Source organism: Pygoscelis adeliae, unplaced genomic scaffold (genome assembly GCF_000699105.1).
Source record: "Pygoscelis adeliae isolate BGI_AS28 unplaced genomic scaffold, ASM69910v1 Scaffold38, whole genome shotgun sequence".
NCBI lineage: Eukaryota > Metazoa > Chordata > Aves > Sphenisciformes > Spheniscidae > Pygoscelis > Pygoscelis adeliae.
Genome location: NW_008825614.1, coordinates 9,824,266 through 9,851,712, shown reverse-complemented (window position 1 = coordinate 9,851,712; position 27,447 = coordinate 9,824,266). Strand labels below are relative to the sequence as shown.

The 27,447-nt window shown below is 39.7% G+C and overlaps 1 protein-coding gene across 2 annotated transcripts in view; it reads left to right on the top strand.

Moving 5' to 3' along the window:
• The first annotated feature begins 1,159 nt into the window (after positions 1-1,159).
• ADIPOR2 (adiponectin receptor 2) overlaps positions 1,160-27,447 on the top strand; it is a 36,310-nt gene continuing 10,022 nt past the window's right edge. The window contains exons 1-2 of one of the 2 annotated variants that reach the window (XM_009332888.1): positions 1,160-1,225; positions 14,492-14,727. In XM_009332888.1, the coding sequence (XP_009331163.1) occupies positions 14,560-14,727 (168 nt within the window). In that variant the 5' untranslated portion in view covers positions 1,160-1,225; positions 14,492-14,559. Of the gene's footprint in view, positions 1,226-7,444; positions 7,558-14,491; positions 14,728-27,447 lie in introns of those variants that run through there. The other variant, XM_009332887.1, reaches the window with a different exon arrangement.

Genomic DNA, 27,447 nt, shown 5'->3' with positions numbered 1-27,447 from the left:
CTAAGCAAACATGCGGGATGTGTGTGCTAAAACTGCTTCTCTTCAGTGATTGTCCAGCCATCTTTATTCGTCTTTGAACTTTTGATTTGATTGTGCTGAAAATCTTGCATCATCTGGTAAGTGGTCTGGAGAATTGGTTATACTAGGAGGCAAGTGGTCTGTTAGTGAAAACCAATTTTGCTTTCTGTTGGAAATGTTGAATAAGGAAGCCATACAGCTTGAAGGCTTTAAACAGTTGGGTATAAGACTTCATATGGCAATATTACCGACACTTATTGAACATTATGTACGTGTGTAGTGTTTGAACCAGCTTTTCTGTCTTGTGTACTACTTGCAGTATGGATAAAGTAGGTTGTATAACTTACAAACCTTCCCTCCTCTGCTGGAGTGCAATGAATGTCAGTTTGAAGCTGGCATGTGAGTGTTGTATGCTTTACAACTCCAGTGACACAAGATCCTAAGATAAACTCAGCCTTCATTTAGTGAAATTTTTAGGCTCTAACAACATACCATGAAGTGAAGCAGAGAAAAATGGAAATGGATTACGGGAAAAGTCTTCTGCATGCCTTGCTGTTTTCATGCTGTAATATTTATGTCACAGAGGATCTCTCTCAAGCTCTGATTTCAAACTCCCATGTGGACCAAAAGCAACATTGTATATGGCTTGACAAAAGTCCTTTCTGACTAACTTGAAGTGACCTGAGGCAGATTAACATGCAGATTAATGTATTTGACAGTAATAAATCAGTTTTAACAAGTACTGAGGCAGACATTTGTTTGGCAGAGAATTTGAATAAAATATGGTATCTGGAGTAACATTGAACATTTTATGGAGAATGATGTAGCTGAGATGGCTAAAAAATTTCCTGCTTTCCTTGGTTTTGTGCTGATGCATCTTTATACAATTTAGCTGTAACAATGTGGAGTTTTATTTAAGTCAAAGTTGTTACCTTGGTGAGCGAGCCTACAAAAATCAAAGGATTCTAATTTAAATGGAATGTGTGCATTTTGTCATCCACTGTAAACATTTAACAGCTGCTGTATAGCACACATACTCTAAGGATTCTCTCCACACACCCCCTTGTCTGCATATATTTATTATCTAGTTTTAAGCTAACTTGGAGAAACAGCCTTCATGTTGATTTCACATCCTTCTTGTAGGAATCTTGGACTGTGACCTTCCCAAGCTTGAATACAAATGTCAAGAACCAGTGAGAAGTTTGAGGTGAGAGAAATTGATCTATGCTTCCTCACAGGTAGCACAGCTATTTGTCAGAGGCAGTAACAAATTAGAGATTAGGGATATTGAGTGTTTTTGGGAAATGTATTTTAGTGGTTAAGATAACTGCTGTGTGTTACTCCACAGGGAAGCTACAAGATCTGTTTGTTTCATTGTTCTAGGTTGTATTTCTCAGGACTGAGGCTTACAAGAAATTTGTACGTTTCTGAAACGAGGTGACAGTTAACGTGACAAGCTTGGCTTCCAAATTGGAGTTGGTAGTTGAGGTGAGTGCTAGGTACATGCATGAGAGTATAAACCAGTCAGAGACAGGATGTGGACTAGTCATTCTTTTCCCCTTCAGGAGGGAAACTGTAGCAGTGTGTCAGGTATTTGGTAGGGTGGGTTTTTTGGGTGGAGTTTTCTGTTTTGGTTTTTTTCAGGTTTGTGTCATGTTTGTTTTGGGGTTTTTGTGGTGGTTTTTTGGTGGGTTTTTTGTTTGGTTTTGTTTTTCCTTAAACCTTTGCTCTTACTGTTCTGACTTTGGCAATGGACATAAATGACATCAAATTCCTTTGTGACAGTTTAAACACTATTCATGGAAGAAAGTAAAAATCATAGTCAGTGGTTAACAGATTTTATCTGATCTGTATGTAAGAATCAAAATTGGGGCGCACTGAGTGTTTTGATTTCCTTGAATCTCTGAAAAAAGGTGTCTCATTCCTTTGAAACTTGGAATTCCAGAATAGCTATAACATAAACCAGGCTGGGTCAAACTAGAAATCCCTTTAGCTCAGGATCCTACCTTCATTGTGGAGCTGCTGCTTAAGCTTCTGCCCCATGAGACTCTCTGACCACCCTCTTGTGTGTAACCCAAGTAGGCTACATGATATCCTCCCAGTCTGCCTTCAAGCCAGGCTACAGAAACATCTTTACATTCTCAGGCTCCACTTGCTCAGTTTTCTCGCCCTTGTGTCCCACCCATGTACAAAGTGACAAGACCTCCTGCCTAAAGTAGAGAGACCAGAAAGCTTTGGGCTGGCTTGTACTCAGCAGATTCTGTCTTGCACTGGGGATGAGTTGATGGGAAGTGTGAGAGTTGTGCTATGGATGTGTAAGTGGTACGGTTCACTTGATGTGCAGGATGAAATCCTGACTTGTGTATGCCAAATGTGCCAGGCTGCAGCACCTCTTACTGAGACTTTGACTGTGCTTTGTCCCTAACCTTTCTATTTATACCCTTTGAGTCTGAAGCCCAGCCAAGTTGCACGACCACCTGCCGGTCCCAGCCAAGCTGGCCATTCAGGGGAGAAAGAACAAACTTGGCAAATGAGATCCTGGCAGCTATAGGGTTTTTCTGTTCCCTTGTCCTTTTATATAAGTTGCTGGCCAGAGTGTCTCGGGGTAGTGCCTGCTGGCTGCTTGGATGCCTTTGGGGAGTTACTGGCATTGTTAGGGTGCTTTGCCTGCTGTCCCTGAGAAACTTTTTATTTTCACCCTCTTCCTTTCTTCTGTGGGGTTTTTCATTTTCTGCCTCAATCACTTGACTTCTTCCTTGTTTTGTTTTTATTCATTAGGCCCCTTGCTGTTCTTCTGCAGAGAGGACTCTAAGGTTTTAGTAAGGATGTGCATCCCCTAAGGAAGAAAATAGCTTCTAAGCATGAATGCGCAAGCAATATATGATAGACATGCACTGGTATTTAGGGGCTTCTAGAGCTAGAGGTGGCTTCATGTGCTTAACACCCTTTGGATTTATCCTGTGCATTTGTCCAGTTTCCCCATTAATCCTCATCCTGTAGCAAGGAGTTCCAAGGTTTACCGATTTGCTGCCTCAAGAACAACTTCTTTTTGTGTTTGAGGTCACCATCTGCTAACTCTGTGACCTTACCTTGGCTGACAGGCCGTTGGTATTTTCACTTGTTATTTTGGGTGGTGGTGCTGTTATTGTAGACGTGAATATTGGGAAACCTTGTGCTGTGTTGAAATCTTACTGCAATTTTGAGTGGTCAGCTCTGGTTTTTAAATAAAAATTTCTTTGCTATTGCAAAGCAAATCCTTTCTCAAATCATTTAGTAAATGTGTAAAATGTGATGTAAAACATCTGAACTATTACTGATTAGCACATGATAAAAATAGATAGCAGATTTTGTATTTCATAAATGCAAGGCTTGTGTCACTTCATATTCTTGTTTCCTTAGCTACAGCTGCTTGCTTGTCTACATAGGTCGGGGCTTGCCAGGTTATCTGGGCAGGTCAGTTGTCCTCCAATATTTTACTTCTGTTCTCTTCTGACGTACTAAATTCACAACACTGATTATTGACTTTTCTTAGGACTTACAAATCTGTCAGTGTCTCCTTTTTTTCTGAAAGCTTGCATGCCGCTACTGTGCTGTCAGTACTGGAAGAACCTTTCATGCTTTTCATAATAGTATACATGAGCATTTTAGAAGTGGATAAGGCAGTGTTTATGCTCTGTTTACACCTGACCCCTGTATAGAGTTCTCGGCTAGGTTTCCAAGTACATCTTTGGCATACAGATTAGTGGTTAGCTCCTACGTGTAGCACTCAGTCTCTACCGAGAAGCTTGGCTTGCATTTTCTCAGTATTGATGATAGCTGGCTGTCTGTGCACATCAGATGAATCTGAAGAGCTCTGTTGTGTCTCAGTCACAGCCACGGATGTGGTAGTTAGTCTTTGCATCAAAATTATATTAGCTTATTTTTCTTACAGAAAGAGAACAAACATACTAGAATGAGATCCCTTATTTGCTAACTCCATTGACAGCAAGTGTTGTGTCAGCATAAGGTATCTTTTTCCTCTTTCAAAAATAGTTTATCTGAATGTATTAACACCCCTTACAGATCAAGTTGAGCTAGAGTAAGACTACCTTCAGTGAGTATTCAAAAACTAGGACAAATAACTATTCGGTAGTTTGCTGACGCAGTTTTTGCTCTCTGCTCATGTTCCTCCTGTCTGGGCCCTTGTCCAGGAAATCAACCCAAATTCCTACCCTTAAGAGCGTGGATGCTTATCAACTTGGCCATGCTTCCTTCCTGTTCTTAGGGTTTCTTAAAGAAATCAAGTGTCTTCTATGATGTCTAGAACTTCTTTCTACAAACAGAAAGTGCAGACAGTGACTGCTTAGCTCGCTGTTTTTTGTGTTTAGGTGCTGTCGTAGGACTGTATATACATGTATGAAAGACCCTTCGGTACAAAACAACATTGACTGGGTTCACCTTGGCACAAAGAATTCCCTCTGGGGAAAGAATGTGTTACAAGTTCAGGTGGCCCAGTTGGTTGCTTTTCCTGGGGCTGTTTCAGGCTTTGTTATTATATTGTAATTTTCCTGTAACACTTTAATAGTGCTCTTCAGAGTTGCAAAATGGCAGAAGGAATGGGGAATGGAGGACTCCATCCATGTTGTTACATCCTTGATTATGGGCAAAGAGGAAGCACCCCTTGTGCATGTGTCTGTGTATATAAAAATAACGTGTATAGGTAAAGCCAAGAATTTCTTGTTAGTATAATGGAAATCTTAACAGTCTGACTCAAGAATCATTAGTCTAGATTTAATTCTTAAAGAAAAATTCAGAAGAGTATTGTGGTTAGAGTACTTACAGAGGGGAAAATGTTGCCAAACGCAGCTAAAATTGTAACACGTACTTTTTGGTTTCTGTCCCTTCTCCTGGAGTTACTTTCACCCTTCCATTGCTGCTCTGGGTCTTTAAGTCAGCAGCTTTGGACTGCTGGAGAGGATAATGGGAGGTCACCAGCCTTGGGAGTCATTTGTTGGAAGGAGTAAGGTGTTGATGTGCCTGTTTCTTTTTCCTCCCTCTCGGATCCGCTTTGGGTTTTTTTGTATGTTTGCTAACATGCTTTTACACCTCTTTTCTTTCTTCATTGGTCTACAGCTCCAGGTTATGTCTGAATTTACTATATATGGTGCCCTTTATGTATGTTAGTCGCTATTTCTTTGTTATCCCTAAAGCCAGGTTCATCCAGTTCCAGGTCTGCATTTTTTTAACTGACCATTAGTGAGTTGTTTATAGCCACGGGGTCTCTGGTGGCAAGATTGTGCCCCATCTCTTATCCCACGCCTGTATTCCGCTGCATTGCATTCTGTCTCCCTACTTCTCAGGGCCTCTGTTGTCATATTAGGCAGTATTTCCTGACATCATTGTAAATACCTCTTTCTATGGAGGATAACTGGAAGTTATATCGCACCAAGGTAAACAGAAGTAAAATAAATTAGCCATAGACATCTAGTCAATTAGAGAAGTTGCTGTCACAGCTAAACCGAGTAAAAGGCAGGTCAAGAGAAGTTTAGACAGAGGAAGCCTGACAAGCCTTGGTCTCAAGGCCTTGTGGCTCAATACGGAGGTTATGGCCTGCTGCTAGCACTGGCAGTGCTCTATTACCGGGCTGCATGGTTATGATTCCCCCTGTTCGATGTCAGCAAATAGCTGCCTGTCACTCATGAGGCTGGGAAGGGTATTGCAAGCCCTCCCATGACTTAAGGCTCCTGAGCAGGACCAAGCAAAGGATCCTAGAGGCATTCTCTCTTTCCTATCTTCTCTTGCCTTGTGGTGACCTGTGTAGGTTTGAGGGTAGCCAGTAGTGCTTTATTGTGTTATATAGCCATCATTACTTAGTGTAAGTGCTTCACGTAATAGTCTTGTGTGTTCTTTTATGAATTTTATAACTACAGTAAATGCTGTATTCTATGCATAAGAAAGGCAACCTGGATGTCTAACTCCCAACTCTGTCTTATGTGAAATTACGGTTTTATTTCTGTTTTGTAATAAGCCAACTCCCCCCGCCCTGTATGGCTATCTGAATGCATCGATAAGTGATATTAAGTCATGCAAAACATCTAATGTGTATATTCCCAAAATGCTTCCTGGTTACTTGAAAATTAACTTGGAGCATGTTTATGGTCTTAAACTGTTTCAGACTTTAAAATTTACACTAGCATAAGCTGTGCTGATTAGACTGCAGGCTGCGGCTATACTAGCAGGGAACACAGTTCGACTAGCAAAAATGGTGATGTCAGGATGGTAAAACAAACCACAGCAAGACGATGTTTTGTGTGAGTGTCTTGGTCTAGGTCCTGTAGACGTGTTTTGAGATTAAGCTATACAATTTATAATCACAATTTTTGCTAGTGGAACTGTGGAACCCTGCTAGTATAGCTGCAGCCTGCAGTCTAATCAGCACAGCTATGCTAGTGTAAAATTTACAAATTATTCTCTGGCTATTGCATTAAGGAAGTTAAGATACATAATTAATAAGTAGCTTTACCTGGTCTTGTCTAGAACTTCAGCCATTTGACTAAATCTGCTTCTGACTGACATAAATTAGGTGCAGTACATCTGTCTCTCTTGCTTGAGTTCTGGTGGTTAAGAAAGTATCTGAAAAAGATGCTGCACTGCTTTTTTGATCTTAGACTGATACAATGCTGTGGGTGTGGATATTGGTTATTCCTACAATGTTCTTGTAACATTTTTGCTACAAAAAAGTGGCAAATTTTTAGAGTTGTCTGACTTGTGGCAAGACAACATTATGGTTTTTGAGGAGAGGACTATATGCTGTTTTCAACTGAAGAAATGCCATTGTTGACCATAAGTAAAAGAGTAAGTTTTCTTTGCTCTTATTTTTTACAAATACGAGAATGCAAACATATTTTATAGACCAAACCTGTCAGCCACAAAATAAAACACTGATAAGCAAGCCCACAGCCTCATGAATAAAGCTTATCAAAATTATTGGCAAAACTAGAGACTAGGTGCTTCCAAAAACTGGGAAGAGTGTGATGGTCAGCTTCTTGCAACCAAGCTTCTGAGATCCTGACCGCTGTATTAAAATCAGTAATCTTGGTAAGTTGTCTGGTTTGCTGTACCAGGTGTGGCTTGCAGCTGGTCAACAGGTCATAATAAAGGCTGTGGTATATACATATATGACAATTAAAGGCTTGGGCCAACAGATAACTGTTAGTCCTTAACAGATTAGGAAAATACTGCCTATAAAATACATAAAGAATTAAAATCTTGGGTCTGTGGTCCTACCCTTTTCTGTCATGTTGTCCACGCTGCTTCTCTGACAGTGTATTGAGCCAATTCAGTTGGCTAGTTTGATAGAAAATGATTATCTCATTCTCCTCCCTGGGTTAACATCTTTCCAGACTGCCACCTGGAACGGATTGTGACAAACATCAGAGGGCCTTTGGGGGGGCAGCGATGAGAAGCAGAGCCATTTGATGCCCACCCAGGGAAGAGTGGGGCTGTCCCCTCTTGGCGCCAGCCCTAGAACCTGCACAGTGATGGCATCCAAGCAACCCAGTAAGACTCACTGAAGGCAACTGTCTTAAATGCTTTCCTGCGTGAAGTTTGCAGCCTAAACCATGTGTATTCTTCTTTGGTTTTAAAAGCAAGGTGGTAGTGTTTGGTTTTGTACAGTTGCTCCAGGCATTGAAGCATTTTCTTGAGTTGTAAAAGATCTCACTTCAGTTTCTAGAGAGATTCAAACCCACGCTTCCTAGGAGGAGAGTGTTGTACCTGCCAGGGTAGAGGAATGTTTGCTGTCTGGATTGCTGCTGTTGATCTTGGTGTCATTTACATTCTCATGCAAAGATCCTCTGGGTAGAGGGGTTAAATGAATGTAACTTCAGTTTAGTAGTGTCCTTGAGGCAGTAGTTAAAAGGATGTATTATAAATTTTCACTTAAGAGGAAAGTAATGTCTAACTTCAGTCTTTCACTTGTAGACAGTCTGTGATCCAAAGTGTTACTAACAAAAACCAACTGCATCTTTTTGTTGTTGGCAACCGTGAAGTAAGTTGGTGTGAGTTAGTAACATGCCATAGAAATAAAATCATAAAAGGGCACAAAGATGGAATGTTTCTCACTTGGAGAAACTGAGCCATTTAATGAAAAAAAAATGAACCAAAAGCCAAGTTTTCCAGGTCTGGGCTGTGGATTTTTGTGGAACGCAATGTGAAAAGAACTTGAACTTCTGTTCCTCGTTTTGTACTGCTTTTGTGGCAATTCTCTTGGTTTTGGTTTATTGAAGAGTAAAACTAATTTACAGCTGTCATCCGGTCTGTAACAACCGGACATTGTGCACTGGGGGTGGGCCAACCTCTGACATAATGCTTAACCCAGTTACAAAACTGGGGTCCAATTTGCAGTACAAATTGGACAAATGTTGTAACAATGTAATGGGATCCTCTGAAATGGAAGCATTTCGTTAATGTAGGCAGGCTGCTGGCTTGTTCCCTTTCTTTGGATCCAAATGAATCAGAATGTGCTTGATTGTTTGCCTCTGCAGCCTGCTGTGAAATAGCTTAGGCTGAAGTGTCCAGTGACAGTTTACAAGTTACAAAGACAGCTTTTTGGCCACTGACCCTCCGCGGGAGTCTAATCTTTGTTTTGTAGATGTCTCTTTATCTAGGGAAATTACATCTAAGAGAAGAGGTGCTGGATTGCTTCCTCATTGTTCCTCATTGTTAAAGATGACCTCCAAAGAATTTTTACAGCCTGATTCATACTTTTCCTTTAGGGTACACTGAGAAAACAAGGTTTTCTGTGATTTTCCTCCTTCCCCTGTTCATACATACCCTTGTTTGCTTTGTTTTTGACTGTAGTTTTGGAGAATATTTGGAATGTTGCTGTGGATGTTTAACTCCTTAATTGAAAAAGACAGCTCAATCATTGAGAGAGAGAAAAAAATAATCCCTCTTGAATCTTTCAGTATTACTATTTTGTTAACTTTTTAGCTGTGGCCTTCTAACTTAGGGGCAATTCACAAATCTACATAAAATGTATGGGTTTCTTATCTCTTCTGCTTTGCTTTATGCATAATGAAAAAAGCAGCCAACCACTGGATACCCCATATAGTTAATAAGTGACCCAGCGTGGGTTAGCTAGGCCACATGTATGGGTGACACTCAACAGCAGTCTTAACTCATGTGACACAGCGCTTTCTGTCTGACTTCCTCCTCCTCTTTCCCAAACTGCATATGCCTGCCTTGCATTGGCACTGGTGGTTGCCTGATTTCCCCGGTAAATGGACCAGGGTGCCACATAGGCAGAAAGTCAAAGAAGACTGCCCCCCCCCAGAAAAACCCCAAAGCACAAAACCCAACACCTTGCCAACAGCTTACTGTTGATGAACTCAACTGATCATCAGTACTGGTGCTAGGGAGTAAGGGAACCAGATGGGTGATAGGATGATGCCAGTGTCACCTGAGGATAATTGAAGCTTTTGTGTGATGTTACTGAATAATGCTGGTGTTACTATACCATTTGGGAGGGACTACTTGTGACAGAACCTCCCTGCCAGAAGATAGTAGTAGAAATACAATGTGCCAAGAAAGCTACATTTTGTTTAGCATATCTTATTTCAGTCAAGGTAGCCAGAATCAACTATTTTATAGGCAAAAAATCCCCTCCATCACCCTATATAAGCTGTGTTCTTAGCACAAACAATCTGCCCATGGATTGTACTGGGCGTGCTTTGCCATTTGTACCTGTGCTAACAGTTCTGGAAATGGAGTTGTGCCTATTTTGTTACTAAGGCCTAGTCTAAGCAACTTTGGATTTGGTAAAGTTATTCAACCCATAGATGGTTTACTGTTCAGTTAGCTTTGTCATTCTACTGGCGTGGATGTAGCTAGCCAACTAGTGATGCTGCTGTAGCTGTGATGGTACATGGACACAGGCAAGGCAAAGTCTGTAGATTGAGACAGTATCTCTTACAAGACTTTTCAGGCACTCAAGCCGTTTATTAAACATTAATGAATGTTCTGAGAAGCGAAGAAGCGATGTAGCCTGACATTTTCATGATGACCTTTTGTTCTTTTGATAACTAAGCTCTGTTAGGGAGAATGAGCTAATTTATGAAGATTTGTCCAGTGTGTATACATTGCTTATGCTAGTTTAGTGGATGCTTTGAAGAGGATTAGCAGGAAAGAGCATACAGTGGATGCCATTGCTTTCCTGTACAGGTAAGTTTGTATCGGAAAGGCTGTTGGATCCATGAGAGGGGAATGGAGGGGGATGCAATATTCATTCTTCTTCCAAATACCAGCTACAGGCAGAATGAAATACCTTTGAAGGGATCATTCTTGTGCTGCTTATAGGAGGAACATACTGAGAAGAGTTGAATGCTGGAGAGATTGCTTTGCTTATGGGTAGTGGGAGGTAGTCTGACCGTCCGGGACTGTGTTTTATCCTAAAAAGGAAGTGTCAGATCTCTTCAATTTAACTACAAACACTACCCTTACTGTTCTTTCTTTGTTTTGCTACCATGTGGCATTGTTTAGCTTAGGTGGAAAACCAGTCCTTGTGCCAGGTGAATTCTGGGAGGTTAGAAGGGCTGTATCACTTAGCCAGGGGAATATCCAGGAAGATTGTACAAAGAATAGTAGCATCATCCTGTGGTGCTTAAGTTTGTGTAACTACTCTTTCCTTGTCAACTTGAGGAGTGAAGCAGTGTCCTAAATATGCTGTAATTGTGGATGTTGACTCCTCTGACATTGCGCAATTGCGGTGAACTGCTGAAATAGTATTGCCTTCTGATTCTGTTTTGGGAAAGATGACGGGTGCCTGTCCACAGCCTGAAACTGGCACTGACTCTCCTCGCTGTGGGGTTGACTTCTTCTGAACTGTGGTGGAGTGAGCAGCTGGGAGTGATGACCACTTAGGCTATTGCAGGTTGTGTAGTGGCAGCAACATATTAAGTCAACTAATGGCGTGCTACATTTTGTGTTTATAGGCTGTGTTTAGAACTATGATAGCATTAAACTGGTAAGTCCTTTCTAAAAGCTGGCTTGGCTTTTAGAAGTTTTCTATATTAAAAAAAACAACCATCAACCCAAACTCTGTAGATGCTTTTCTCAGCTGATTTTAAACACAGCAGGAACTCACTGATTGATCTAGATGCTGATATTATGCTTATTACATATGCAGTCATTAAGTAGATTTTAAGTTGTACGTGGTAATTTCCTCTTTAAATGGAAGGTAATTTTAATGAAAGCTTTTAGTTTGTTGCATGCTACCAAAAAGTTAAAGGACTTACATACAAGATTTATAATCTCAGTGAAACACAAAACAATCTCTTCCAAGACCTTAAGTGTTCTATAGCTTTCCATTTTCTAGTTTTTGTTTTCATGAACTTAGAGACAGAATAGGGCAATAAGTCTCTCCACAATGTTTCAACCATCGTCTTCTGGCTAGATGCTACTGGCCATACTTTGACTTCCTATTTTCTTAGGAAAAGGTTATCCTAGTCATTCAAACCTTTCACTGAACTGTGGAGTCAGAAACTTTATCATAGAAGTGAAAGACCATCTGTGCCTTTCCTCTTCATAACCTCAGACTGCTTTCTTTCACTTGTGAACAAATGGTTCTGGCTATTAGCACTTTTCTGTTGGCAACTCCATGTTGCATTCAGGCACGTGTTTTTGGCTTTTGTAGTACATTTTTAAAAAGGACTAAAAACCAGTAGTGATGCTTATGGACTGTCTTTTGGCTTGCTTACCTTTGCATGCTCAGTAAGGGCAAGCATATTTAGCACTAAGAGGATCCTGCATGAAGGGCAACATGGAAACATCTTAGTTCATTGAGCAATTCCACTGTAATTTCAAGAAGCAACGACTTCTATTTATGCAGGGCTCTACAGTTCGACTCTACCACTGAATGCAAATCTCACTCGCTGGAGGTGAAATGCATCTTTTATTTTTAACCTTAGTGATTGCTTGGCAGCGAGTGCTAGTGAAGTAAATCTTCAAGGCCTGATTTAAGAAGTCTCTTGGCATTCTTGTGTCTTCTTGTAGTAGAACAACCTTTTGCAAGAATCTTGGCCAAATGTGGTTAAGCCTGTTGTGTTGGTTGTTACTGTGTCTTTGAGCATCGCTCCCACAATGTCATAGAGGTGATGCAAGGACATGCTCTTAAGCAATATAGCAAGTAATGCAGCACACAATGGCAATTCTATTGCTTAAAGCTGGTAGAAAGAAAAACTAGTAAAACTTGCTGGTTAAATGTCTAATGCAAATTGAACAATCCATGAAATTAACTATGGCTGTTTCAACTAACTACCTGTTTGAAATGTGTGGAATATCAGGTAGGGGGGTGTGTGTGTTTGTAACTGTTGTTTACAAACAGCTGCTCTGCTTACTTGCCTTTTTTTGGTTTTAGCTACAGCTTCAAATTGGTACAGCATACTGTACTGAAGTTAGTCTCTTAAGTTGCCTTTTAAATTAAGACACCCAATAAGTTTCATTTCAAACTGTAGTTCTTGTTGCATACTCTCTTCTTTCTTCCCTAGATCAGTTTTGCCAAATGGAAATGTGACGATGTCTTCATGTTTCTTGCATAAAAATAGAATTGTAAATTGGCTGCTTGGAATACGACAAAAACAGTCAAGATTTCAGTTGTTCTGTCGCTTTCTAAATGCTTGTTCCTGGTCTCAAAATCCACTTGCTCAACTTCTTCATTGGGCTTCCTGTGTAATGTTGTTAAACCTTGGCTTAATTCTCGTGGGGTGATAGTCCTGTGCTGTGGCTCTTGTGTTTACCAAGTAAACAGCTGTGGCCATTTTAGATGTTACTTCTCAGATAGAGGTTACTGACCCTGTAGTGGAGTTAGCAGGAAGGTGGGCATACCATCTGCTCTGCCGTCATGTTGCAAACTTACCTTCTTGGGTGATTAAAGCAGTGTGCCATACTGAACTCGGACAACTGCGGTATCGTTTAGTTCTGCAAAGTCTGTAACCTGCTCATTAGCAGCTCCCTCCTCTGGGGATTGCCAGGCAGCTGAGGGGATATAATACTACAAACTGCTGCAGCAAAATTAACTATAGTGCATTTGTCAGAGCTAAGAATTATCTTCCAGTGATAATATGTAAATGAGATTAGTCCCTGAAAGGAAGTAGAACGTTATTTATTGGCTTTTTGGAGGTGACATTTTATTACAAGACTGCCAATATCAATCCTGCATCTTATATTTTTAATTTGCCCTCTTACATTATGACAAAGTTCGGCATGTTTTATTGGGCATTAAAATTCCAATCTAATTATGCACCCTAGCAAGTTAAAACTTGTTAGATGGGTTATCTTAATGTTACATGTCAGTCACATTTAAGCACTTAGGTGCTACAGTAATAGAATGACTCCAAGTGATTAGTACAAAATGAATAGATTCTCATTCAAAGTGATTCTGAAGCCTCAGCTGAGCGCTAATTCATTCTGATGGCTTCTGGCACTCTGATTTCAAAGTGCTCTGGCTGTTGTGCCTCCCAAGGCAACCACTGCCAAACAGGTGTCTCTTGACTGGCTACTGAAGAGACCACCACACAGTGATGTACAAGATAAATAGGTAACTGATAATACTCTTGGATGAGGGGTCAGATTAACAGGTTACAGATTACCTAAACAGATTATCTAAAGCTACATTAGATAATTTTCTGCAAATTTAATCTTCAGCATCTTGAGTTAAATTTACCCCAAATCCTTTTTGCAGTGTTGTAAGTGTAAGATATAGTTACTTTTCTGAATAGAAAGCATGGGTTATGGTTTTCTGGGGGAATTAATCTGTTTCTGATTGCCGTGATGGAATGAATGGTGTTTAAATCTGTCTGGTCTAATTCCTTATACAAGTAAAGGTACAGACCTGTTGCTAGCAGTAATTGTGAACATGTTAATTTAAGCAGGGGAAACATAATCACTGTGTGTACTACTGCCCTCCTTACAGTCTGTCTAAAGTTAGTTGGTGCTTGAGCTCTGCTTGCTTGCTACTACCTGAGCAGCTGTAGAAGTACTTAGTGTCCTAGTTTTGGTGAAACCTAGCCCAGATGATTTGAAATGAGCTTTATACCCACAAAAAGCTGATAATTATAGAGTGTCTGTGATGAGTAGTTTATTTGTAAATAGTGTTAGCAGCCCAGTGTTTGCAACTTTGTAAAAATAAAAATAATATTTTATAAAAACACCACTGTGCTTTTGGGAATTTACTGTTTTATGGCGCTCACTTTCTGTCATCTTTCAAAGTTGTGTTTAAATTGTGTTTAGGATATGAAAGTATTGGTGGTCACAAGATGAGAATTCATTGTCCAGCACTGTAGAAGTCTATATAACTGATCCTGTGGGAGTTTGGGCACATATAAAAGCAGTTGTCATAGCTGTTTGGTAGCTTTTAAGCATGCTCTTCTTCCAGCCAACTCTTACACTCTTCTTTCTAACTTCAGTTTAGTTATACAAACTGTTTGTCTTTCAGAGCCAACGCATAATCAGCCAAACCGAACCAAGAGGAAGCAGAATATTTGAGAAGGCTCCCAGCATCTCATGAATGAACTAACGGAACTCGATAATGCTGGTTCTCCAGAGCCGGGTCTACGGCTCAGAAAAGGACACATGTCTGACACTGCAACAACACAGGCAGCCTTTGAAGAGGACAGCTCTGAGCAGAGGCTTCTTTTAGTGGAGCCATCTCTGTCTTCTGACCAGGAAAATGTAAGTTGTATGATTATCTGTTAGGTTTGCTAGGAAAAAATGAGGTTTGGCTTAAGTGCTTCAGTGCTTGAAATAAGTTCCAGAAATGTGAACTGTGAGCCTACAACCTCTTTATGCCTGTTGAATGATTGTAATAAAACCAGGAAGATGCCAGAAATATTCAGTTGAATGTGTGGGAACTTGGATGACAAGACAGAGCATAAATGTAAGTTTACCAGCTTTGTATTTTTTATTCCCTCCTCAAAGAAATGGGACTTGTACTGGTTTGTTCTCTGTTGAGAAGCTGCTCATATCAAAAGATTTTTGTTCTGTAACTTCCAATTAATTATAAGTGAAAGGAGAAGATATATTGACTCTTGCTGAATGTAATCTGAACCTTGGCTAATTGCTATTGTCTTAGAGATTAGGACAGAAAAAACTGTTTGCAAGCATTCTTGTTGGAAGAATGGCCATACTGAATTAGACCAAACATCCACAGTGTGCAATATCCTATCTCGGACAGTAGTCAGTAAGAGACTCGTAAGGAAGAGTACAAGGATGGGGAAGCATGTTGTGTTACTTCCTTAGGACACTCTCCTAGCCTTTAGTACTTGGTGGCTCACAGATTTCCTGAGCCAGTGGCAATGCTTTTGAATTTTTGGTGCATGAGCCTTTGTAAATTTTAGCAGTCACGACATCCTGCGGAAAGGCATTCCACAGTTTAATTAGGTGTTGCGTGCAGGTAATGTTTCCAAGCATTGGACAAAAGTACCTTCTGGTTAGAGAGTTTCAGAACTGTAATTAATGCTTCTCCCAGGATATATACAGATGGATATCAGCACAGTTAAGGGGAAGACGCATTCAGCTTAGGCTCACTATTAAATTTATCATGGCTTAATGAGTTTACTATATCAGCTTAGTTACAGCAACTGTGTGGTTTTAGCCAGCAGCAAAAACATGCTGATGCTACTTAACGTAGCCTTCAATGCAGAAGAGTTGGGCTGTTGCTGTAATTGCATTTGCCACAGATTCTGGCTGTGTGCATGGACCACTGTCATAGTTCAGCTGACGTGAGAACCTGTATTAGGCTGTCTTAACTTGGTTAGTTCGAGCCCTTACTGAATTTAGTTTCAAGTGTCCTTGTAATGAGAGTCAGAACAGGTATTCATGGCTAATAAGCCAAGCCAGTGCCCTGTAAGTTGTACACTGCTAAAACTCCTATAGGACATTCTCAGTATCATGATAATGGGAAATATCCAGAGTCTTTTTCTTTGCGCTGTGGAAGGTCATAAAGCGTGTGTAAAGGTGCAAAGTGTTAACCAATAGCTGAATTTGCTAAGGTTAGAAAAAAGAAGAGTTGAGTTGTACTAGCAGATGTTTTGAACATACATATGTTTATCTGACAATGTGTTTGGGATCATCTTTTTTGAAGGCTGTTTTCATTCTTGTCTCTGACTTTCCTGGATGAATAATGTGAGTTACCTGTTGCCTGCAGATGGAGTAGCCCAAAGTAAAAGTCCATAACGGATTATGGCCTATAATTCTTTCTGTACATTTGCTTCGCTAGATAGAAGTTATTTGGTTGAGTCAGTGTTTAATTTTAGAATTTTGGAAATAAAATGGTTAAAATACTCTCATTCTCTTTTCTGCTTTTTCAGGCATTCTTAGCATGTGTTAGTCTTTTTTTTTGTTTGTTTGCTTTCATCCTTATGACAAAAGTATGTGTTTCTTTTGCTTTGGCTCACTACAAATATTTAGCTTTTTTTGTATTGGATGTCATCTCTCTTTCCCAGTCTCCTAAAATGCTGCCAAAGAAATTTGTTTTTGCCATTTGGGCCTTGCTGTTCTGTCTTGAACTGCATCACTTTCTCTGCCTTATACAGCCTCCTGCTTTTTTGACTTTTTTTTTCAGCCTAAACTTTTATTCCTGTCTTTTGTGATTCTTGTTTTTTAATACTGTGATATCTTTACATTTTTTTCTTCTTAAAAGGTTGAATAATTGATGCTTCAGATGGAGCATCCCAAAACACTCTGCTGTCAAAAGTACCAATATTGGCTTGCCAAATAGACTTTATTATGTGACATACTGCAGTGTTCTAAATAATCTGGAAAAAAACATTACGGTGTATATCTTCCTCTGTCTTGTATAAGCCTCAGCACAGCTGTTACTCAGATGCCAGCTAGAATTCACTTTTTTGCTCTCTGTCCATTCTGGCTACGTGCAACTGCCTCAGTAGAGATGACTTATTAGTTCAAAAGCATGATTTTCTTCTGGTTTTGAAGAGACTCTTGTTTAGATAACAGTAATATAAGGTTATTGTTCTTCCGTAGATGGCAATAGTACTCAGGCACACATAGCCTTATAAAAGGACTCAGGTGGTGCCTGCTACATTAGTATTCTAATGGCTAAATGCAGCCACGTTGAAGCCGATGGTAACAATCAAGGAATTCCTATGTTGGAGAAGGAAAATGGATGAGAACTATATAGTGTCTTGATGGTAGAACAACCATGGTCATCTAATAGGCTTTTAAATGCTTCTACTTATGACAAGCTAATCGTATCGACTTTCTTGAATATCATAATATAGGTGTGCTCTAATAGATGTGATACCCAAAACTTCTGGGCTTAAGACTTGAGGTATTAGTGTAAATGTGTGTGTTATTGCATTGTTTACTTTTCCTGTTGCCTCCTATTACCCTATTTATATCATTTCAGCTCCTTTATTTGTATAAAATCTGCCCCAAACTCTCCTATACAAGATTCCTTTCCCTCTGCCTACTTGTGTATCCACTTTCTGCTCTACTTGTAAGAGGAAGCAGTCTGAGCTCTCAAGAGGTAGTAGTTGCTTTTGATGAATTATTTTAATAGTCTTTTCTAAGGAGGTGTGTGGAAGCATACCACTGTATTGTTCAGAATTATTTCCCATCTCCCCAAAGTTTGCATTGTATACTATCTATTTCTAATTTTGATGGGCCAAAATATTGGTCCTCTTTAGAAATAAAGCATCTTCATGGAAAAAAAATGGAGGTGGTATTAAGAAATCAAATTTAGTCCTGAAAGTTTTTTGAGGCCTTTGTCCCTGGTACCAGTAACCTACCTGGGTGGTTGCATAGCTGTGAACTGAAACTTACATTAAAGATCCTACTTTCTGTAAATTGTCGCATGCACTGAATACATGTAGCAAAGATTTACTAGCTGTATTGAGCATGCTTATCCAAAATAATAAAACAGCTGCATCCTTCTGCCAGTGCTGTTAACCTGCCAGTTTTATAATGATGCTTACAAGAAGATATGGATCATACGAAATCAATATCCTTTTACACCTGAACCTCTTAGTCTGTATTTTATGCCATAACTCTGTGTTCTCTGCTAGAGTGTATATATGTTCATAGATTATCCCCTCTTCCAAGTATCTGTTCCAAAGAAGAGATACACGTCTTGCTATCTTGTTTAAACATGCAATTAGTGTACCGGCAGATGAGAGGTGTACCTTCTGTGACTTTGAGAAATAGTGACCATTTATCTGAATGTTAAGGATTTGGTGGTGAGAAAAGGATCAGGCAAACTGTGTTAAGTCTTCTCTTTCTTTCAGCAGTTTAAACTTTTCCCCTTTCTCTAGTTTACATGTGCTGTGTATGTGCTGATAAGGCATTTTTCAGCAGGTGCTTCCCTCCTGTAGCATGCTGGATTGTCTAGCCTTTGGGACATGATCTTTTCTCCTCTCCTAGTGTTTCTGTGTCTCAACTGCCTTTGTAATTCCAGCAGTGGTAGTTCCTAAAGAAATCTCCCTTACTGTGGCTTTGTTAAGCTGACACAATCACATGCATGTGACTTCTTATAACCTGATGAATGGGCTCTTTATGCAGCCCTAAAAACCTGTGCTTGACTCTTTCTTTTTATGCTTTAACCTGTCAGTGACAGGAGGTAAACAGAAGAACCATTTTCTTTGCCTTTATTCCAATCACCAGGCTTTAGTGTTCCTGAATGATGATTCCTTTCATGCAGTTGAGCTGTTGTGCAGTTGTCCTGTGTGGCACAGAAATGCACCCATGAAGTGGAGACCTGTTGCTCTGAAGTGTTTGATAACCTACAGTAAGGGTTTGGGAGGAGGTATGCATAGCTCTCAAGTCATCTGAATGGACAAACAAAGTTTGGGCAAATACTCATCTGGATTGCTTCTTAGGGAGCGTGGGTTTTGACTTGAAGTGGAACTTACTTGACCTCTGACAAATTTCATGGTACCTGCGTGTAGCTAAAAGAGTCTTTCTAGAGCATAAGTACCAAAGTGACTTGAAGGAGGGAGGCAGAAGGATGTAACAGTTTTTCAGGTGCAAAAGAAAAGTTTTAGAATATTTGGAAGGTGAGCAAATGACTCAAGGCTTTTAACTTGAATTATAGAACTTACTCAAAGCCTTTTCTGTTACAGAAGTGTGTACGTATTACCTACAAAAATAGTTTTGGTATTGACAGAAATGTGCGTGTAAACTCATGGAATTGTCAACTTGTCTTTGTGGTGCATGCTATCTGAGTGAAGAAGACTTAGGTGAAGTCTTGAAGGCCAAAGGTAGACATCTGAGCCTTAAGAATAGTCTTTCTGGAGCTGTATTTGTAAATTCTGATTGCCTTAATTTTTTTTTCCTTTATAGATTTACTTACCAGTTTCTTGCTCAGTTTGAAACCATTTGGCTTTATTTTCAATCTAGCATTTTACTATTGGTACTTGGAGTTATGATTAAAAACTTGGCATCTGCTTCTGTATTTGCCTTCTTCCTGCATTGCATTACAGGTTTTGTTGGTAGCGGTTGTCTTCTGAGTGTGTAGGGGAGAGGCCTGGCATAACAGAATTTGAGGTCCCACCAAAACAGTTTGCTTTTGTTTTAAAGCAGATTATGTTGAAAATTTGTTGTTCTGCAGGCTTCTTTATCACCTGTCTTTCCTCCATTTTTGCAACTCTCGGGAAAGCATGTTATTTCTTTGAAAGCATGTAAATTGGCATTTTACTTCAGATCAAGAGATCTTAACATCTGAATTTCTCCTTTACTTGCTGTTCTAAGCACTGGAAGTAATGCATATTTTAGTCAAACTGCTAGTCGCTGAAGTAAGTGCTTGAATCTAGTATCTTTCTGTACAAATACGCCTTTTTTTTTGTACAGCAAAGCATTTTTGGATACACAGAGCAGAATATCTCCAAGTATTCCCACTTAAACAATACGAAGATGTGATACGTCTATGGAGATGGTTTCCAGGCTCCACAGGCTTGAGTTGGTAGGATGCTGATGCGTCCTTTGCTGACAGTTGATGTGCCTGGTTTATTAACAGGCTTTTAGAGCTTGAATGTCTGCAGAAAAGACAGAAACTGGTGACCTAGTCAACCACAAGTAGACAGTATTCAGCCCAGAAGGCTGGTAACTGTTGGAAATGGCCATGGCTCTTTGTCTGCCCTGTCTCCCAGAAAACTCTCATGTGAATTAATATGAAAGTTGTAATAGGTTATGGCTTGTTGAGTTGCAGCTGGGTTCAACTGTCTCCTATTAGTCTGGAGAGTGTTAGCTCTTTTGAGAGGGGAAGTGTTGGTACTCTGCTGAGTTTGCTGCCTGCCAGCTGGTTTTGTAACCATTGCTTGCTGTGCTGTGTGTTGAAACTAGGAGAGGGAGGGAGTGGTTTTGTTTATAATTCACTGGCACAACTGTTTCCCTGGACAAGGGTTAGATTCCACAGTTTTTGCCTTTGTTCTCCTGGAGATCCTATCTGCCTGATTTGGGCAGCAGTGGGGGACGTGAGGGCCTTTCACAGTGATATAAGAGAAAATAGTGTTGTATTGGTGGGTTAACTTGCATCTTTCTCCCACTGTTTTAGATTACCTGCCTCTGCTCTTTATGTTAAGTTCAGGAGTATACTTTCAGTCTTTCTCTCTTTATTTTTTTAACAGAGCATTTTTTTCGGTAAAGCCAGCATGCTTGTTTTCTTTTTCTGCTGTCAGGATTAACAATGACAGAGGAGCAGAAAATGGCACATGTAGTAGAAGCAATTTCTACAGTCTTTTCCCCAAAGTGTACTTAGGAGTACATGTGGGCATTGAGGTCTTTGGTCCTTGTCAAGTACAGGGCATTGACAGAAAATCGGTAGTTGCTACTGCTTAGAGATTCAACAAACCCTTTTCATCTGAAGATATTTAACAAGGGAGCTAGTTCTAATAAGGGTGTATTAGCAAGGTTGCTGAAGCCAAAATGTGACTTTCTCCTAAGACTATTTGCTAAATGAGTGTTAAATGTTAGTACTTGTTTTTAATGAGTGCCAGCAAGCAGTCACCCGTGACCAGTTGTATAAAACTGTTTCCAAGTGCTATATTAAATGGAGTGTAGCTTTTATAAGAAGGTGGCCTACAAAGGGAAAATACTAAACTCCAGGAACCGTCAAGTACTTAACATTTTGACCAATAGGCTGAAAGGGTCTTTGGCACAGCGCTAATGAAAGACTTTTTTTGGTCCCGTGACAGCAAAAACAGCTTTGCACACCCTGCTTAGAGGGTGAATGTAGTTAGCCTTTTGGAAACTGTGGTGTGTCTATGTTTACAAGCCTGTCAGATTAAGAGAGAATGTAAACTCTAAATGACAAAGCTGTTATTTTAAAATAACTTGGTATGTGCAGAAGTTAGGGGAAGTCAGGGAAAGTTTTAAGGTGCTGTGCTTTTCCAGTTAATTACTTACAATCCAAAGAACATAAGCTGACGAAATTCTGAAAAATCTGCAACAGACTTTTAGGAGAAAGGGCATGGCGCGGCACCACCTATCGCTGCTTTTCTCTTACAAAAGGCCAGTTGATAAAAGGTCAGTTGACAGAATGGGCACAGAGGAGTTGCTGAAAAAAGCAATCTGGCCAGCTGAAAAGGATGTTACAGGACTGCGATTAGAAAAATAGCATTTTTATATTGTAGCCTTGAACGTATCTTGGCCATTATGCTGAATGCTCTCGAGTTACTGAATCTGGCATGCTGCCCCAAGAAACATTAAATGACTTGAATGTCATGTTAAACACTATTAATCATTCATCTGATGAGATCAAGATAAACAAGAGCAAGAACTCCAGTTCACGTCTAGACTTTGTGACTTCAGTTTAATATGGGGGATAACAGTGGTATTGTAAATGCAGCAACATATGTTTTCTAACTTGCATTTTAAGGGGACAATTGTATATAAGTACTGAGTCATATAATATCCCACGACTCAGTGTTAATCCAGACATTTGCTTTTTCTGAACTATCTTGCCTGTGTTACAATGATGTGTTCATACCGAGGCAGAGTTCTGTCAGGACACAGATCAAGAAGAGACTGCGGGAGCATCTATCAGCAGCTGGAGGAAGCAACGAGAACATTACGCATCATGCTTTGGAAATTCCTGTGATGGTAGCTTTAGGGTGCCGGTGACTTCTTGATGGTGAATTGGCATCACAAACAGTTGAGCTTTGAGACATGGGTCTTCATTAACTCCGGAGCTTAATATTACATAGGTATGTGCATGGTCAGTTAAGCCCTCGAGTAACTGAGTGATGACTCTGTCCAAAAGGGAACACTAACACAGGAGAGTTCTGCCCTTTCTGGGGTTTAGGAGACTGGTATTGCAGTTACTGGTGTTACTGGTTAACGTGCACGCTTCTGGTTCTGCATCAAATACTGTACATACAACAACCAGCGAAAACTGTCAAACTTCTGAAAATGCAGTCCTGAAAGCTGCTGGAATTTTTGAGAATACAGCAGCCTATTGAAGTGATCATTAGTTTAACTTGCCTTAATCCATGCCTAGCTAGGTTCTTAGGCTCCTTTCTAACTGATAAACACTACAAAAAGGGGGACTGGAGATCATTTGGCATCCAGCTGATATGTGTCGAAAAGAAACTTGGCCTTGAACGTGATCCACAGAAAGTATTCTGTAGTGGATCTCAGTAAAATGGGAGCTGATGCTCCCTTTGTTTCTGTTGCACTAGCTTGAGCTCCTTAAATCCCTTGGTTATCTGAACCAACTTTATTATCTACTAGGAAGCTCACCTAGCAAAAATGTAATTTCTGCCAGATTAGTACTGGATCAGCTAATCAACCCAAGGATCAGAGGGTTCCAGAAGCAGTGTAAAGGAAGATGGGGGTGAGGGAGAAGAGGACCACTTTTGACAGAGTAAGCTTCTTAAGTCAGACTTGAATGAAGCCACCTATGTTTCAGTTTGCACACTCTGATGAACACAGATTGATGACGTTTTCCAGCAGAACTGCAGTCTGAAGTGATGAACAAGAGCTTGCTTGTCACCTGTGCAAGTAGTAGTCACGTGCAAACTCTCAAACTTTCTAGAAGTCTTTAAGCTGACATGAAGAAACTACAGGCCTCAAGAAATTACACTTTTACCACTTGAAGTTCAGAGAACGCAACCTTCTCGAAAGTGGGAAAAGGGTTTCTGGAATCTTTTTCTACCATTGTGACTTGACTTGGGACAGGCTTTTCCATAGTAAGTGCATTAATAAAGAGTGTGTCTGTTAACAGATTTGAGAGCGATAATATAAAAACTGTTAATCTGTGTGAGAAGGATAAGCTGTTGTAGTAGACAAGAGAAGTATATTGCATTTACTAGAGCAGGTTTTACTGCAGTTTTGTCTGTAACAGGGTCTTTGGCTATGTGATCTGACTTTTTTGGACTGTTTTCAGGCAACAAATTCTTGTACTAAATGTAAACTTTTTTAAACTTCTGTGCCATTGCTATAAAAGAGGGAGATTTTAATGTTAAACTTATTTAATGATGGGCACTGTGCAATTGGGCTCTTAGGTTTCTTGCTCTTGTTCACTCTAGTGCTCTAAGTCTTGATTTTGGCATTAAACCTTTTCTATCCTTACCAAAGCACACTCTGAAATTCTTGTTTAGAAGAATGATTTCTACCTCTTTCTTTTACATTCTTGTCTATCACTGTTATCGCGAAAGAATCTGGAAAACTTCCCAAAATAAAGTGAATATGGATAAACCAGTAAAACTGTTTTCTTCTGGCCGTTGTCACTTGTCCTTCAGGTTTAATTATTCTCTGGTACCATTATTCAACTCGGGATGCATGTATACTTCTGCTGTATAATTTGCATCTCATTAGGTGTCTGTACTATGTTTGTTGGTAGCTTTTAACACTCTATGAATTTGCAAAGGGGATGGGATTAAAATTGGAAGGGTTGTTTGGCATTTCCATAGAAACAAGTGTCCAGACCCTCTAGAGTGTAAGTATACAGAAGCCACGATTTCTGATTTGTATGAAAGACTGATTCTACTCGTTGCTGCATATGTGCAGCAGAAGAATGACAGCTGATGATTGCAACAAATTTGCTTGTTACAAGTGAATGAGGGTTTTATCTCAAGATACTCTAAAATACTCTGAAGACTTTGCAGAATTATTTAGTCAAAATTTGAGACTGTTTTTAAAAGAAATGGAGTAAATTAGATGACGTAAAAGAACATTTGAAACATTAGTTGAGTGAAAATCCTTTTGGCCACTGATCTAGAAAGTACAAAGGCAAAAATTATTCTGGAAGCATGTGGTTCAGGATATACCATACAGCATTAAAAGTGGGAGTATCAGAGTTTTGTTCTGAGCTCTCATTTCTTGCATGGTCTTAGGCAAGTGAGATTATTTACCTAATGTGTTCCCCATTTTAAAATGTGATTCTGTAGGCAGAACTTAGAAATAGTTGAAAACAGGTTCTAAAGCGTACGCTTGCTTATGTTATGTTCTAGCAGTATTCTTGAATTTCTGATATGATCAGCCAAAGAAGAGAGAGTATGGGAATCCTAAGACACGAAGGAACTTGTCACAGTTGGAAATTTTACAACCATATGCTTTCTGAACAGAAAAGTGGGGTGTTTTCTTTTCCTTCAGTCATTGTCTGAAGAATTGAAGGTCAATAGAATCGCTTCAGATTTCCAAATGAAAACTGGCATTGGTGTTGCACTCCAGCTATGGATTTCCAGCTTGCAAGAAGCACAATTTACTGTTCTTTCTAATGGCATGTTATGTGAAGGAGTCAAGGGAGGACGGATGTTCCAGAACAGACCTCATTTTGCCTCATTAGCGAGAAAAGGACTAAAGCTGAGCATTTTTTTTTTTTTTTCCTTGAATGCTAATTTTGCAGTTTAATGGCAGGAAGGAGATAGTAAAATCAATTCCATTTTCTGGCAGTAATCTGGACTGTATATATGATATGAATTCTTTTTATCACTAAAAGAAGCGTGATGATTTGTTTATAGGCATGTTGCCAAAATGCAAAGATTTTGGACTAGTTCATAAATAGCTGTGCTCTTCGAGCTTTACAGTCTGTTCAAATTTAAACCTTCCCATCATTCTAGAAATGGGAGTATGTGGAGAGAGGGAAATGAACATTTTTTGGCTTTGAGTCACTGGGCAGACTGCAATGAATACAGGCTTTGATTCTGTAAGGGACCTTTTTTCCTTCAGTCCACCCAGTTTTGTAAATTCAGGATTACTAACTTGTTCACCCCATTCCAGCTGGTCATTGTGTGGTGCTGGGGGAGGGAATTCTAGGGTAGCTAAAAGGTATAGCAGTGCTTCTTGTATCGAGTATATTGGAACTGAAACATCAGACTTGCCTTTCTGTAAGGCGTGTTCTTGGAAACTGAAGATACCTTTGATTTGTAAGATTGTGCGGACTATCATGAACGTCTTATCCAGACCCCCATGGCAGGGGGCTTGGACTAGATGATCTTTAAAGGTCCCTTCCAACCCAAACAATTCTATGTTTCTGTGACCTTGAGTTAATTATTTATAATATTGAAAACTGAGAATCCTAACCAGAGAGATCCATTAGTAGAAAAAGCCAGTAAAATTAACAGTGTGGGAAATAACGTCAGTGACTGTTGAGTCAGAATGAAACCAAATTTGTTTTTTATTAATATGCTTTCTGGTCCAACAGGACATGTGCCTATTTTAAAAGGATATTAAACCTATTTACATCTCGGTGTTGCCTGATGCCTTTCTCAATAGAATTAATGGGATAATCTAGGCAGTGAGAGTGTATTTAATACTGTCTTATACTGCTGTAGGATCTGCCTAGAGCTGATCAATGTTTATATCAATCATCTGCTATAAAATATGAAATCATTGCCCAGACTTGCTCAGAGGGGGTGTTGACTGGAATGATAAATGAAGTTGAGTAGACAGTACAAGGGACATGGATTATATACAAAGATTCATTTAGTTGATCAAGTTGTCCTAGTGTGGACAAATGTGAGGTGATACATAAAATGCGAAGGATGTATACTATGTATTATATAGCAGGGATCTGCATTCTGGATAAGCAAAATTGGGTCAAGAGCTACGTGGTGGGGGGACCTCTTCAAAAGATGAAGCTTCAGTGGCTACTGCAAGCCTCAGGTACAAAAGCAAGTATTAGCACGTAATTTCTCTCTCAAAAAAACCAAAAATATTGAAGAATCTAGATAGCTCACGAGTTAATAAGGCCTTGCTCTAAGGAGAGAGCTGTAATGTGGGACAAATGCACAGCCAGATTGATCTCTGACTCAAAGTTCAGGACATTAACCTGAACATTACTGATGATAATTCACAGATAAAGTATGTGAGGTTATATACTAGATTCTCAGTCACTTTGGATGGCATTATTGATAAGTAATCTCGATTTTTAAAGTTGTTAACCTTGATAAGGGAATAGGAGGGAAAAAAAGTGTTGTGGCTCATAATATGGAGGAGGCCAGTCTCCATACAGATTGTGGGGCTTTCTTGGCTTGGTCACAAGGTGTGTGGCAGCTTTCTGCATCAAGCCTGAAGGGTACAAAAGGCTCATTCTCTCTTTAGCTTTCTCAAACTTGTTTACCTTGGAAGCTGAAGTGTTGAATGGAGTCTCTGATGGGCCATGAGCATTGTAATAAGCAAACAGGGATGTAGAACTTTTGTGGCCCCCCTGCTTTTTACCTAAATGGAAAGCTAGAACGTATCATAATATGTAGTAAGTCAACATAGGGTAGAAAACTACCAAACCTCATTCCTGTAAAGTTATTAGTGATGTGTACCAGCTGAATATCCAGGCTCAGTTGTTTTTGTTTTGTTTTCATAATTCTCTTGGTATACCTTGGCGATATGACATTTCTCTTTATTTGAATTTTGCTTAAAACTCTGATGTCTGTCACTGCTTTTCTTCCATAACTTGCCTTTGTCTAATTGGCACACGTTTCATACTAGTTTCTGAAATACCTTGAAATTCAAACAAATTAATAAATGTCCATTACTGGATTATGAGCTGAACAGAAGTGTCAGTTAAACAGAGTAGATCTTCAGATTTGAACTAAAAATTGAGGTGAAGCATTTATAACATGGTAAATAGATTCCTCTCCTTGGCTTGCCTTTTATTGTCCTAAAATGCCAGATATGTTACAGAGGCATTAAGGCAGGCATAGTGACATTGAAACATAAAATAGGAAGTAATCCTTCCCTAGAGGTGGGTAGGCTGCAAGCCTCAGACTCCATATCTGGGCTTTAATGAAGCGTAACTTACAGAAGAACACTGCTTTCTTCCAAACCTGGTGAAAACATGTGCAAAATGGATTAGACATGTGAGTTGTTCTCAGATACCTAAGAATGTAATAATTTTTTGCTGGTTCTTTTGAATTCCTTCCTCAGTGCCGTACAAGGAAAGCAGACTTCTCTATTTGCCAAGACCTCCGGTCATAGTTTTGTGTGGAAAACAACGTC